At 43.3% G+C, this 14666-nt stretch overlaps 1 protein-coding gene across 9 annotated transcripts in view; it reads left to right on the forward strand.

Annotated features, from left to right (window-relative positions):
- Positions 1-14666, forward strand: part of LOC147231671 (receptor-type tyrosine-protein phosphatase mu-like) — a 104265-nt gene that overhangs the window by 80976 nt on the left and 8623 nt on the right. For all 9 annotated transcript variants that reach the window (XM_086150631.1, XM_086150634.1, XM_086150633.1 and 6 more), the window contains 9 exons: positions 4270-4357; positions 4972-5048; positions 5514-5550; positions 7355-7452; positions 9743-9859; positions 10624-10778; positions 12247-12382; positions 13429-13578; positions 14308-14481. In XM_086150631.1, the coding sequence (XP_086006757.1) occupies positions 4270-4357; positions 4972-5048; positions 5514-5550; positions 7355-7452; positions 9743-9859; positions 10624-10778; positions 12247-12382; positions 13429-13578; positions 14308-14481 (1032 nt within the window). The remainder of the gene's footprint in view (positions 1-4269; positions 4358-4971; positions 5049-5513; positions 5551-7354; positions 7453-9742; positions 9860-10623; positions 10779-12246; positions 12383-13428; positions 13579-14307; positions 14482-14666) is intronic.

Below are 14666 nucleotides of genomic sequence, written 5' to 3' on the forward strand. Positions count from 1 at the left end.
GCTGCTAGCTGGTCGCGCTAACCGCTGTGTCGCCTAACCGTGCTCCAAAACAATCAGTTGTCCTACTAACGATAGCAGGAAGGTTAACGTAAATGTTCAGAGCGAGAGGGTTGCTGCTCGCCTGTCGCTCTCCGCAATCACGTCGCTCTCCCTTCGCGTTCCCCATCACGCGCCTTGTCTCACGTCGCCGATCCAAACCTCCTGCAGTCGACGAACCAATCACAGAGCCACCGCAGGACGGGTCGGCGCGCAAAGCAAACCCTCCGACTCCAAGCTCAACCTTTTTTCTGTGGTTTTGAATCTGTTTGTGCCTCCAGTATTGATTGATTGATTGATTATTGATGCGTCAGCGTCACTGATGGCTCTTGTCTCCCTCCATGCTTCTCCATTACTTATTAATCTGATTGGACAGCTTAACGAGGTAAGACGCCTTCCTGCTTCTCAGACTGTTTACATTCTGTGTACGTGTACCCCATCACCACCACCACCCTCCCCCTCCAGGTTAGAGATCAGCTGCTCGCTCCACGCACACACACTCACACACACAGTAGTTGGATGTGTGTGTGTCACCCTGTCTTCACCTCGTCTGCGGCATGTCGAACGTCACCCCCTTCCCTTGGTCGCTTTGAATCTGAAGGCCGACCCGTTCCCCGGGCCGCGGAGCCGACCTGACCCCGTCGTGTTCAGAGTTTTGTATTCAGACAAAAAACAAAGGGCTCCAGTTCTCTAGGAAAAAGTGAGTCTAAAATTCCTCCACAAAGGCACCGTTAAAGGGGAAAAAGGCACAGGAAGCACACATTCCCTACTTAATGACAATTTTAACTGTCCGAGACGAGTCATCATCATCACTGGATCTTTGCCTTTGTAACACTGCCTGGTCCCCAGGCTAACGTAGCTAATGCTAACGCATTGACCGCAGGACCTGGCGAGACCAAAAGGCTCAGATTCAAAACGACCTTTGACCCTCCCCGACACGTCTATTTCGATGGAATGTTCCATGTCCGTTTCATCAAGGTAGACTAGACACACACACACACACACTCACACGCATACTGCAACATGTCCAGCACCCTGCTGTCTGTATGTGTGTTTGTGTGTGTGAATGCGTGCATCTGACAGCTCAGCTACTCAGACCCAAACATCGTTTTAGGATGGGATTGAAAGGTTGGTGACGGCCCGCTGGGTCTGATTCCCTCGTCATTGCTCTGGCCGGTACGACGAAGCAACTTCCTGTTTTAATTTAGAAGGCGGCCATTGGACAGTTAGGGGAGGATCGGCGGGCGACGCCTCGTGTTGGACAGCGCGGCTCGGTAATTAACGCTTGACACGGTGTGAAATGAAACGTGCAACGAGGCGAGACGCGGCCTGGGTTCAGCCCTCCACCGCACCGCACCTCTCCATCTAAGCTCTTTTTCTCTGTGTTCGGTCAATCTTTACATCTTTTTTTCTTCTGATCGGATCACGACCTTCGCGGGGGGGAAAAAAATCCTTGTTGATGCAACCATTAGTTACATTAGTTTTCCTATAAATAGACACGTTCATAGAAAACATTGACGTCTGTTTTCCTGATTTGAAACAAAAATGGCTTCCACGCGTTTTTATTTTTGGCCACTTTCGAGACTCAATTATGCTCAACGTTAAATCTGCATCCGGACAGAGCTTCCTGTCCATCGACTGCATTCGTTCCCTGCTCATTTCCTGTTCGTTTTTGGGGAACTTGCGGATGCGCAGTCAAATGGGGCAAACAGAGCAGTACCAGCGGACGTCATTGGGGGCGGTGTTGTGCATTATGCTCAACTGCGATGAGTGAAAGTCACAGAAAAGAACATGGCATCAGTACAATCGGGGGTTCACTATCTGCACAGACCGCCGTGTCTACTGTGCTACCTCTATTTGTAATGTTCACAAGCAGCCACTATGTGTGTTGTAGTATGATATCGAACACTGAACACTCTGCACTGCTCTCTAGTGGATGCATTGCTTAACAGCCATTGCTACAAAAACCGCGCTTTGAAATTTTGGGGAAGTGATGCTGTACGATGTTTGAAAGGGACGAATCTTTTTACGTACGTAACCTGAGTCTGAATGAGTCTTTGCTCCTTTTTAGCTTTTATTTTATAGAAGAAAAGCGATCTTTATATTCAAATTCAATATCCTTGATGTTTCAGACTAAAAAAGACATGCTGTGATTACATGCGATGCACGCTAAACCGCCCTCCGGCACCACCTGCAACCTCTGTGGGATTTTCGGGAACAGCTAAAGCTTCCCAAGGAATAATAGATGATAATGTACTGATGAGATAGTGGATACTGCCTGCTGGCCACCTGTGGAATTACAGGTGCTACAGGCTTGCTGTCACGCTAACTTAGCATTAGCCAGAGTAGCGACCAGTCAGGCCTCTTTATCTTCGTCCATTGGATGGCTTTGCCGTTTCATTGATCCGTTGGTCACATGGCGAGCGACTGTGTGTGTGTGTGTGTGTGTGTGTGTGCGCGCGCGCGCATGTGTTAGCATTTATCTCTGGGCTCCAGTGTGTGAACGACAGGTTCAGCCCTCCAGGTGTATGAAAGGTGGTTAACAGGGACAGGTAGCATTAGCATCTCTCTGTATCACGCACACACTCACACTCACGCATACTTACACACACACACACGCACACACACACACTTGCTCACATGCATATGCAGACAGTCTAAGTTGTTCTGCTGTTTCGATTCCCTTTTTATGTTTTCTTGTCTTTGTTCCTCGCTGTCAGTCATGCGCTGGTGTGCTTTTGCCTGTGCGTGCGTGCGTGCATGAGTGTGTGTGCGTGTGTGTGTGTGTGTGTGTGTATGTGTGTGTGTGTGTGCGTGTGTGTGTGTGTTTGTGCGCGCGTACGTGTGTGACACATCTCACCTCTGGGTTTGATGGATGTCTGGAGCTGTTAGACTGCTGTCACTCACACACACTCACACACACACACTTACATTTTAATGAGGCAGCCGGAGCGACGAGGTGTGGAGACCTGCGGTTGGACGGTCTGACGGGGAGTTTTCCTCTGTGATCGTCAGAATGCTGTTTCTGATTTCCCCTCCAAATGTTTTTCTAATTCAGTTTTGCTTACTTGTCGCTATTACAGTTCAATTTCTTTTTTTCCCCATTATCATCTTGTTTTGTTTTCTGTTTCATGAGATGAATATTCCTTGTTAAATCATTCGTTCATCTTTTTTCTATAAAATATATATTATCATTAAATGATCTTCATGATAAATAAGAAAAAAAAACCAGCCATCATTATTTATTCATTTGGTAATCAAGTTTTTTTTTATATTCTTGTCCATTCATATTAACTCGAGTTAGAATTCTTTTTATTATTTGTTTATTCTACTATCACTTGATTTTTTTTTTTCTATCATTATCATTTATTATTTCACTTTAATTTATGTTTGTTTATTTTTGTGTGAATTTTTAATGTAGACATTTTTGTTTTAGATTCACATCATTTTTCTTCTTATCAGTAAAAAAAGGCTGGTAATAACTGACAAGTAAGTAATAAGTAGTAAGTGACTTGATTATTACTTATATCTTAGTCTTAAATGATCTGATGATAAATAAGGAAAAAAAATCATCATTATTTATTCATCCGGTAACCAAGCTTTTTTCATATTGTTGTCCTTTTTTTGTTTTTATTATTTTATTCATTATTCACTTTTTCAATCTATTATTTATTTTATTTGTGCAACTTGATTTATTTATTTCTGTATTTATTACCAATTTGTAATTTTGATGCTTTTGCGTACATCCACATGATTTTTCTTTTTATAAATTCATAAGGAAAAAATATGAGGTTAGAAGTAATTGAAAAGCAATAAACAGTAAGTGACGATTTGGGACGAAATAAAAGTGAATGCCGGTGAAGACCTTCCGGAGATGTCGAGACAGGAGGGAAGTGGGAAACGTGTCGGGCGGAAACCCCGCGCTATTGTTTAAACAAGAGGAGGGTGCGAGCGTGTTTCCTCCTCGTCTTCTCGTCTGGTGATTCACGCCGACAGATGTCGACGATTCTGCCTCTTTTGCGAGTGCCGAAGAAGAGGAAGCGGCGGCTCGGCTCTGAACAAACTTCAAAACAACCTGCGGCGTCTCTCTGAGCGCCGCGCTCGTAATTGGACTTAATAATGGTGTCGGCGCGGGGAAGGCGGCGGCGGCGGCCTGAATTATTCATGAGCTCCTTCACGCTCTTTCATCAGACCCGCTCACGTTCTGCTCCCGTCTTCCTCTCCACCCCCCAGAGTTTCTTCGAGGGTCAGTCGGCTCCCTGGGACTCGGCCAAGAAGGACGAAAACCGCATGAAGAATCGCTACGGCAACATCATCGCCTGTGCGTACACACACACACACAAACAACTACTGGACGGTGTGATGTCATCACACGCGGACACACACACCTAGCGTGACCCCAGATGTCTGATGGGTGCTCACTTTTATTGATTATTGACTTTATAAAGTAGTTATTGCTAAAGTAAACTCCCATTGTTGTGTATTTAATGTCCCTTAACTTGACTCTGAGAACTTTTATTGTTAATATTGATTGGGCCATTTTTAATGTAGGGTGAGGCAAATTTTCCCGAAAACAAAAAAAATGACGACCTCGTTCGCTTGAGCACAAAAACTAAAAGAAAAGGTCTTTTACCGGTGGTTGTCGGAGGTGGGGCTTTAAATATTTATGGGAAATAAAGATATCATCTTTTTAGGGAGCGTTTAATGCATTCTGTTAATAATTTAGCGTTGTTATTAGCGAAGCACGCACACACTCCCCTCCAATTGTGTTTGTTTCGCTAATTCGGTTGAATTAATGTAATTAACTTCTTATTAATTAATTAGATCATTTGTTCGGCTGAAGGCAATTAGATGTGATTATGTTCGGTGTCGCCACGACAACAAGCAAACCGATTAACACTAATGTCTTTGTGCGTGTGCGTGTGTGTGTGATAGACGACCATTCTCGAGTGCGTCTGCAGTCTCAGGACGGGGAGAACGGCTCCGATTACATCAATGCAAACTATGTCGACGTGAGTAACATTCACACACACACACACACACACACACACACACACACACACACACAAACACACACACACACACACATACAGGTCAAATCAAAACAACACGGTTCACTCTGTTTCCTTGACTACGGCCATAATTGAGGATGTAGCTTTGTGTGTGTTTGTGGACTGTGTAAACAAACGCAAAAAACTGGACAACAAAAGGCGTCTTTGTGTGTGTGTGTGTGTGTGTGTGTGTGTGTGTGTGTATTTGTGTGTCATCAGGATTCTCCCTTGAAAATAAATGACAACAAAGTAAACTTTCATTATCATAACAATCGCAGTAAGTGGTGATATTTATTTAGAATTTTCTTTAACTAAATTTATGACCTTTAAACTGGATTTTCTTTTGTTACTTAAATATTCTTAGACTGTTTAAAAGTGAAAGTGAACAATGAAAATGCCTGTTTTGATGATCTTGTCTCCTCCCAGGGTTACCACCGACCAAACCACTACATCGCCACTCAAGGTGAGAAGCCCCGCCTCCTCCGTGAGGTCGTCCTCTGCCAGCACGTTGTGCTGCTTTCCTTGTCTGTGTGCAGGCCTGGACAGGATGTTGTTGATAATATCCTCCATTGATTCTCATGTCAACTTGAGTCTAATTTTAGACGTTTTCTTTGCAGCATCTCTCTCGGGTTAGCTTAGCTTAGCACGAGGCACTTTTCCATGACATAGTTCCAGAATGATTCCATTCAACTCTTCTTTTTTTTTTTTTTTTTTGTTTTTGGTCAAGCTGATTGCAGGCCGCCGACCAGTAATTGGCCAGAGAATGTTATGAACGAGTGTTTGAGAATCAAACCCGGCATTCTGAAAACCCGCTACATGTTATTTTGACTGCTAGCATGTACCATGAAAAGCATAGAAAACCAACAGTTTAAAGCTGAGGAAGAGTCAAGAGGACGTGTAGCATAGCAGAGAGGCTAGCATCGGTAGATACTAGTTATTAAGGTTACTATAAAGAGACAACAGGCATAAGAAGCTGCTAGCTTTTAGCATTAGCAACTAGAAGCTAACAGAATATGAGTTCTTAGCAAACATCAAACAAATCAGTGTCCGTTTTGTGACCAGGGTCTTCCCTAGCTAGTCTCACAAAGTGTATCTGTGTGTGTGTGTGTATGTGTGTGTGTCGTATGTCTGAATCCAGTAGGTGGTTTTGAATCTCAGGTTTATTTGTGTGATTCAATTTGTTAATGTGTAATAACAATTTTGCAGACGTGGCTTTGGAAAATAAATAAGAAGCATTTGAATTTCAATTAATTTTAGTTGAGTTCATTTTTTCAATTGAAATTATGAATTTGAAGATTAAGTTGATCTTGTAACATCAAAAGAAAACTGTCTTTTGCTCCAAATATGCACCTCAACCACCGATGTGCGGCACGGCACCATTTCAATGCCTTTTATTGAGCTTTTACAATCCTGACGTGGTTCAGGAGCAAAAATTATATTAATCAGGTAAAATAAAAATTCAAAAATAAATAAATCTAAAATGAAAAATATTAGATTTTTTTTTTTTATTTTATTATTTTTTTATTTTTGCAAAATACTTTTATTTTCTTATTTTCAGTAACCGCTGAATGTATGCCCCACCACGCAGAATAAAACAATAATGGCACACAGACGCAATTTTTTTTTTTCTATAGGAAGATCATTTTTTTGTCCTGATTACTCAGATAGACTCAGATACATACTGAGTATTTTATTTGAATGTAACCCTCCACCCAGTGGAGAATAGAATTGAGGTTTTTCTCCGTAGCAGTGCATTGATTTCTATACATAGCATAAAGGGGAAAGATAGAAACAAGCATCACACCTGTTCTCTTTAAACGGCATCCGTAAATTTAACGCCTGAAACACGAGTCATTACTTTCAAGTCCGTCTGCGTTTCTCTCTCGACAACTGAGGTAGGAACCGCTGAAGTGGGAGAACATTACGGTGAGAGGGTTTTTCCCTGGAGGGCGCCGAGGCAGGTTCTGCCTTGACGCGTTGTGATTGGACGGAAAGTGAAGGGTCGGCCCCGGACCTCCTTCTCCGCCACATGCAGAGAGGAGCTCCCAGGCGACTCCTTGATAATAATAAGAACCAGGACTTGAAGGTGAAGGTACAGCGACAGGACAAGCGCTAAGGCCTAACCAAACCTGTGTGTGTGTCTGTGTGTGTGTGTGTGTGTGGGTGCTAGCGTGCTAACGTGTGCATGTGTGTGTGTGTGTGTGTGTGGTGGGGGTTGATTATCAGTAGTCAGTAGTTGTCTGGTCTGAACCTTCTGTGTGTCTCAGGTCCAATGCAGGAGACGGTGTATGACTTCTGGCGAATGGTTTGGCAGGAGAACAGCGCTGCCATTGTCATGGTAACCAATCTGGTGGAGGTGGGCAGGGTAAGTTCACACACTCACACACACACACATTAATTGTTGCTGCCATCTGATTGTTTGTTCCTGCCTGATTAAGTTTGGGACTCCATTTCCCAGAGTGCAACTCTCAGGTCCCCACTCGGTTTATCGCTCCAGCCCCCTGTATGATGTTGAGCTGTGGCTGTTTCCTTGGCAACCGCGGATCAAACACTTTATTTTCACAATAAGATGAAGTTGTTTGTGCCCGCCAAGCTGTCAATCAGGCAAAATATCAGAATATTCATGATGTCAAAATGGATTAAGAAAATACAGCATCTGTTTTTGGTTGTAATGCAGCGATCTGGTTGAAAATAATGATAATTATCATAATGATAATAATAATAACTCAGACACACAGGTGAGAAGAAATGTGCTTACAGAATCGCTGACCCTTTTCCAAGTCCAATTTCAACTATGATTGACGTTTCGTAAAATAGAGCACTGGTAAAAAAGAAAAACCTGGTACTTCGAACGTGCCTGTTTTTGTGCGGTTCAAGGCATTATGTTGGCACTGCGTTCTGTTAGCATGTTAGCTGTCGATGCTAACTCTCAGAGTCTGTCTGCATCCTGGCCATATCGATCTCAGAAGTGAAAACAAAGGAGGTGAACTGGAATAATGAAGGTAATGAATGAGTGAATGCTTTTTCTTTGCCTCTGTTGTCTTATTCATAAATATACCCCATAAAACCCAGTAAAAAGACTTTTTCTGGCAAAAAGGCAAACATCAACAACAAATCAAAGTTCCTGTCACTTAGCTCCAGTTTCCAGTTATATAATTCAAAACTAAAAATAAAGAAGATAAAAAAACGATTAAAAATTTCTATCGCTCAAATTATTCCACTTTTTTTTTTTTTTTTTAAATAAAAAAACCTTGGAAAAAAGGTTCCTGGTAGACGAGCCCCGTTCCCGAGATGTCTCTAGGAAACTTCTATGACTTCTGTTGAAAACACGAACATCAAATTGCCAACTTTCACATTAAGGGGTAAAAAAAAAAGTTGTCTTTTGGCGGAGGGGTCGGTTCGACGCTCCCGCAGGAGATCCAGATATAGTCCCCGAAAGATCCTTCAGCAGCTTCATTTACAGCTTATCCACCGCCTGTGAAGCTCTCATGTCAGGTTTATATCTAGAACGTCGTTTTGCCGTCAAACATTTCCGCGTAATAAGCGGTGGAGGGCGTTTCATCTAAATTTACGCCTCACATTTCACACATTACACTTCCGGGGTTGAGAATTCTGTGTTTTTTTTTGTTTTTTTTTTTTTTTGTATGTGTATGTGGGGGGGGGGGGGGGGGTAGTCTTTATTTATTTATTTTAATTGGGGGGAAAAAAAAGAAAAAAAAAAAAAAATGAAATGCCCTGATCCGACTCCGCAGCGAGCAGGAAAGTTCCAGGAAAGTGAAGCAATAAAAAAGAGGCTCGACTCCGGCTGCGGCAACGCCGAGCAGCCGAACGGATCAAACACGACTTCTCTGCTGAAATTGAAGGATTTAACCTCGGAGCACACACACGCACACACGCACACACATGCAGAGGCGAGCGCACACACACACACACGCACCTCCGAGCGTGCTCCCCGTCCCAGCTCTCATTACCCAGAAGGCACCAGGGATCTGTTCCCCCTCTCCAGGAGAGCCGCACAGGGGGATTCTGGGATATATCAGGCTGATTATCTTCCCCCGTCTTCCTCTGTTTCACACAGGCACGCACATAGACGCACACACACACACACACACACACACTGTCACCTCATCCTGATTTGTTCTCCCCATGGATGTGAAGCAACAAAAGACAAGAGGTGGAGGAAATTAAATTGAATTAAAAGTCATTTAAAATTCCAGAAACGTGAGACGCCGTGCCTAAATCATAAAGACTTTTTTTTTTAAATATTCTTTTCGGGGATCATTTTATTCAATAATCTGTTCATTTTTGGTTCCCCCCCCCCCCGTTCTGTCTCCTCACCCTAATCCCAGGCAGGTTTTTTGTGAGATTGCAGATAATTTCACACCGGGGTTCGATATCCTCGCCAATTCCACGTCTTGCAAACTTTTGGGTGGTCTCTCCCGTCTCCCCCTCCCTCGTACCGCGTCAGTTGCCTTGGAGACCGTGTGACCGCTGCATTCATTAGCTGGGAATAAGTCGGGAGTGGGTGGAAACTCATAATGAGTTTTAAATATCAGCGGCTCTTGTTTATGCTTCACTTTAATTACTGGCCGTACGTTTGTGTGTGTGTGTCTGTGCGCGTGTGTGTGTGTGTGTGTGTATGTGCGCACGTGCAGGTGAAGTGCTGTAAGTACTGGCCCGATGACACCGAGATCTACGGCGACATGAAGGTGACGCTGATCGAAACCCAGCTGCTGTCCGAGTACGTGATCCGGACCTTCGCCGTAGAAAAGGTAGCGGCTGTTCGTCGGCCCCTCTGATGTTCTGTTCCACAAACGTCAATCGCGGAGAACTTTTCGGCACAAACACTGAAAGGATTTACATAATCAGACTAACTAATGTGTTTTTGAAATAAATAATGTCTGTTGAAATAAGATCGGATACAAAATAAAAAGGAGGCATTCGCAGGGAGGAACGGGACAGAAGATTAGCTGCGGAATATTAAAGCAAACTGAAGATCCTATTAAACTAATAATTGCTTTTTAAATCCCATGACGTGTTGTTTCATTTTCACAGAATCAGCCCTTTTTTAACATATTTTTCTTTATCCAACCCCCAAACAACCTAAAGTAAATTCAAAGGTACCGGTGACTGCAGAGACATCTGTTGCAATGAAGTAAAAATAACCAGGGACCCCGACACCGACCCCTGTGGGACGCCACATTTAATTCCACTTTTGTTTATGTACTTAAACATCGAGTTGCCGTCCCATTATCTAATTCAAAACCTCCCTATGATACAGATCTTTTTTGCCAATCCAAAACAGCAATAGCAAAAATCAAGTAGAAATAATCAACCCATTGAAAAAGAACTGAAAAATGACAAGATCTTACGTAGATAGAAGCATGCGCTTGACATCTTGATACTTAAGGGCCCCCAAGAGGTCAGAGGTCACGGACCCATGTGGACCTGTGGTTACTCTACTCAAGTGTAGAGTATTTTTGGATAAAGGAAGTAGGTCCGCGCCTCATCAGAACACTTCCTGTGTCTGTCTCAGAGGGGCGTGGCAGAGATCCGGGAGATCCGTCAGTTCCATTTCACCGGTTGGCCGGATCACGGCGTCCCTCTCCACGCCACTGGCCTGCTGGGCTTCATCCGCCGCGTCAAGGCCAAGACGCCACCGACCGCCGGCCCCACCGTCGTCCACTGCAGGTATTGGAATCTCAACACTATCAACATGTGTGTGTGTCTGTGTGTATTTGTGTGTGTGTGTGTGTGTGTGTGCTGTGAGTTCCTGTGTTACTGCAGGGACTTGTCGCCGTATTTGAGATTAACGTAGCCAACACGGCTGACACTGTTGACGGCACCCATGTTTTAAAACTACAGCCCCCATAATGCTTGCTGTTCAAGTCAAAAGTAATAATAAAAGTAGCAATAATAATAATAATATATTTCATTTTAAGCGCTTTAATATACACAAAATACAGGTTTATAGAAACAATAAAAATAAAAATAATAAAAATGACAAAGTGGTAAAGTACCGTAATTTCCGGATGATAAGCCGCAACTTTTTTCACTTAAACAACAATGCGGCTAATGTATGGATTTTTTTTGTGGGGGAAGCTAACAAGCTTCGCCTCGCTAAAACATTTATCCTCATAACATCGGACCGATGACATAACCTGGAAATTCTTAGTCCGTTCATCTCCGACACCGAAGAAGAAGACTTTGATGGTTTTAGTGCGCAGGTGGAAGCCCAGGATTGCGATTGGCTAGCCGGTGCCGCTTATTGAGGTGCGCTCAATAGTCCGGAAATTACGATATATGATTAGTTGAAATACATTCAGTGAAAAAAGCACAAAAGTTAAGAACGAAATAACAAAAAATAAATAAATATATATATATATATATATATATATATATATGTATGTATATATACACTTGTCCCTCGCCATATTGCGTCCCACCTTTAGCGGTCTCACTGTATCGCAGATTTTTTAGCTTTGTAATCCAATTATATATTGGGGATTTTTTACTATACTACAGTTTTTTTTTGCAGTACAAATACAATTTTTATACATTTATTATATCAATTATGTTTATGATAAAATGAGCATTTTCATGTTGCTCTGTATCCTGGACTCTGATTCGCTAAACAACTCCTACACATAGTATATTCAGCGCCTTGCCTCATCGTTTCACGTCAATGTGCAATCGCTACTTCTAGTGTTACTCTGTGACGTTGTGTTTGTATGAATCATCTGTTAGTTTTTTAATTATTTAAACCCCTACTGTTACACCCAAACCCTCTGCACCTTCCAAGGTGTCTGGTTCAGGAACATAACAACCATAGTAAACGAGAGAGAAGGGAATTTTTTTTTGTTTGTTTAGTGTTTTTTTTGTGGTAAAAATACTTAATATTGGTCATACCGCACATGAAATACACCACGTCAGTATTCAATCGTCTCCAGGGAGTAAGAGTGGGTCCCATCAGGCCCAGGTTCCCGCGCCGCTGTCAGAAGGGATGAAGAATGAAGGAATGTTTGGAGATAAGGAGACTCTGATAGCCCCACAGTGAAAAATATCGCCGCATACTTCACATAACCAGGGTGCCACTTCATGACTGCCTGTGTGTGTGTGTGTGTGTGTGTGTGTGTGTGTGTGTGTGTGTGTGTGTCAGTGCGGGGGCAGGGCGGACAGGCTGCTTCATCGTGATTGACATCATGCTGGACATGGCAGAGCGAGAAGGCGTGGTCGACATCTATAACTGTGTCCGGGAGCTGAGAGCGCGGAGGGTCAACATGGTTCAGACAGAGGTACACACACACACACACACACACACACACAGAGCACTTGGAGAACATCAGTCACCTGGTAAACTCCTGTTGTAAAGCATTCCTAAGTGAGATGGTAAAAACAATCCTACCAGCAGGTACTTTAAACACATCAGTGCGACCTTTTCCTGTGGAATTTAAGAGGAAATAATTCTCATTTTCTCTCTGGGGAATCTTTGCAATCTTTGCAGTTTTTTTTCCTAATTTACTCAAGTACTCAAGCTAGAAACCTCTGTTATGCAGCTTTTGCACAACACAGATCCTGTAAGACATCAGGAGTAGTACCCGGTGCCTGCTCCGGTACAGGCCGCCGGCTGCCGATTGGTCAGAGGTTGCCAGCGGCAACAGAAGAATCAAACGCGGCGTGTTAAAAAACACCCTTCAAGAGGGCTAATGTTAGCAATGTTAGCATTAGCAAGACAGTACCTCCGTGCCCTCTTTTGCTCGTGTGCTCGCTGTAGTGTTTAGCGCGCTACGACGACCCTGTGCACATCAAGGAGGCGCCGTGAAGCGACGGAGCACCGCCGAGCTGGAACCGAGTCGTGGCAAAAATGCACGAGTGAGATAAATGAGTCAGTCGGTGCAGCTGGGTTGATATTCTGCGCGCTTGTGTGTGTTTCATTTCTTGAGGTTCATCCCACCTGAGGCGTCCCCTCCTCAACGAGATCATATTTCCTGTACTTTTTGAAATATGACTTTGTCAGATAGAAACTTTTCTCAAGGAAACTCCAATTTTAATTTTTTTTTTTCTGAAACGGCCAATGACCAGCTAACCCGGGAAACTCAAAACGGCTTCTCCGCTCAGGCCGCGATGTCATCGGAGGCGCGGATGACATGAAGTGACAGATTCGGACGCCGCCGCGACCTTCAGATCTCTTAATGTCACTCAGCCGGTGCGACGGTCCTCCTGGTCCGGGGGGGCCGCTCCGCCGACATAAATCATTTATGAAATGACATTTCAGTGGCGCTACAGCTGTCAATCAAGCCGGCGGAGAGGGCTTCCTCTGACATCTCCTCTCCTCCACCAGGAGCAGTACGTCTTCATCCACGACGCCATCCTGGAGGCGTGTCTCTGCGGCGACACGGCGATTCCAGCCAATCAGCTGCGATCGGTTTATTACGAGATGAACCGGCTGGACCCGCAGACGAACTCCAGCCAGATCAAAGAGGAGTTCAGAGTGAGAAATTGATCCCGGAGTTAATATTTCATACGTATAAAAATCCTATTTTCAGTCCAGACACTATTTGTTTGTACATTTTCCTGTTTATTATGTTTTATAAAACACAAATAAAATCTAACTAGCGCTTCTTTTTAATAATTTTAATAGTAATGATTTATGAACGGCAATTCTGCTATTTTTAGTTGAAAAATAATGACAATGGAGAGTAAATAGCAAATAATAATTGCCAATTAAGTGAAATAACCGCTCACTGATTAAATGTTAATTATTTTGTAAACAGCCGTGCTATGCACTTGAAATGGTCAGTATTTAAAAGTTTATTTACAGTCAGGTCACTTTCCTTAATAGATATTAAGTTGTTATTGATCAGTAATCAACCGCATGGTTACAATTTCGAAAATAATTAACCGTATTATACAGTGGTACGGATTTTTAGTCTTGTGATTAGCGAAAAATTATGATCAATGCTAATAATTTGTTATTTCGTTTTCGTAATGGCCACTGAAAATAATCAATAAACCGACAACTCTGGACTTCAAAAGGCGGCAATGAAAAAGTTTCCAATGAATTATTATTATGAAAACCTGAAAAATAAGCCATGATAAAAACACTTCAAATACATCCATACTGCAAATACTTATACATCCATACATGTTCTCCGACAGCAGACAATGTATCTTATTTCTGTTTGCGCAATTTGATTTGTGGACTCTGCATGCGCGTCAGACGCTGAACATGGTCACGCCAACGTTGCGAGTGGAGGACTGCAGCATCGCCCTGCTGCCGAGGAACCACGAGAAGAACCGCTGCATGGACGTCCTGCCCCCGGACCGGTGCCTGCCCTTCCTCATCACCATCGATGGCGAGAGTTCCAACTACATCAACGCGGCACTCATGGACGTACGTGGCGTTCGCAAACATTTCGGAGAACGGAGCGTTCGTGGTTCGCAGCGATAGCTTCCGTGCAATTTTTTTTAAACGAATGTTTTGTTAGTCATCCCAAACGAGGGAAGTACATTTGTCAAGAACTGCAGAAGATAAGACAAGTTTCGACTTTAAGTGTAAATAGACTCCGAGCGCCGCGA

This window comes from Fistularia commersonii, chromosome 8 (genome assembly GCF_037954325.1).
Source record: "Fistularia commersonii isolate RoL2024-O1a breed Wild chromosome 8, RoL_Fcom_v1.0, whole genome shotgun sequence".
Classification (NCBI taxonomy): domain Eukaryota; kingdom Metazoa; phylum Chordata; class Actinopteri; order Syngnathiformes; family Fistulariidae; genus Fistularia; species Fistularia commersonii.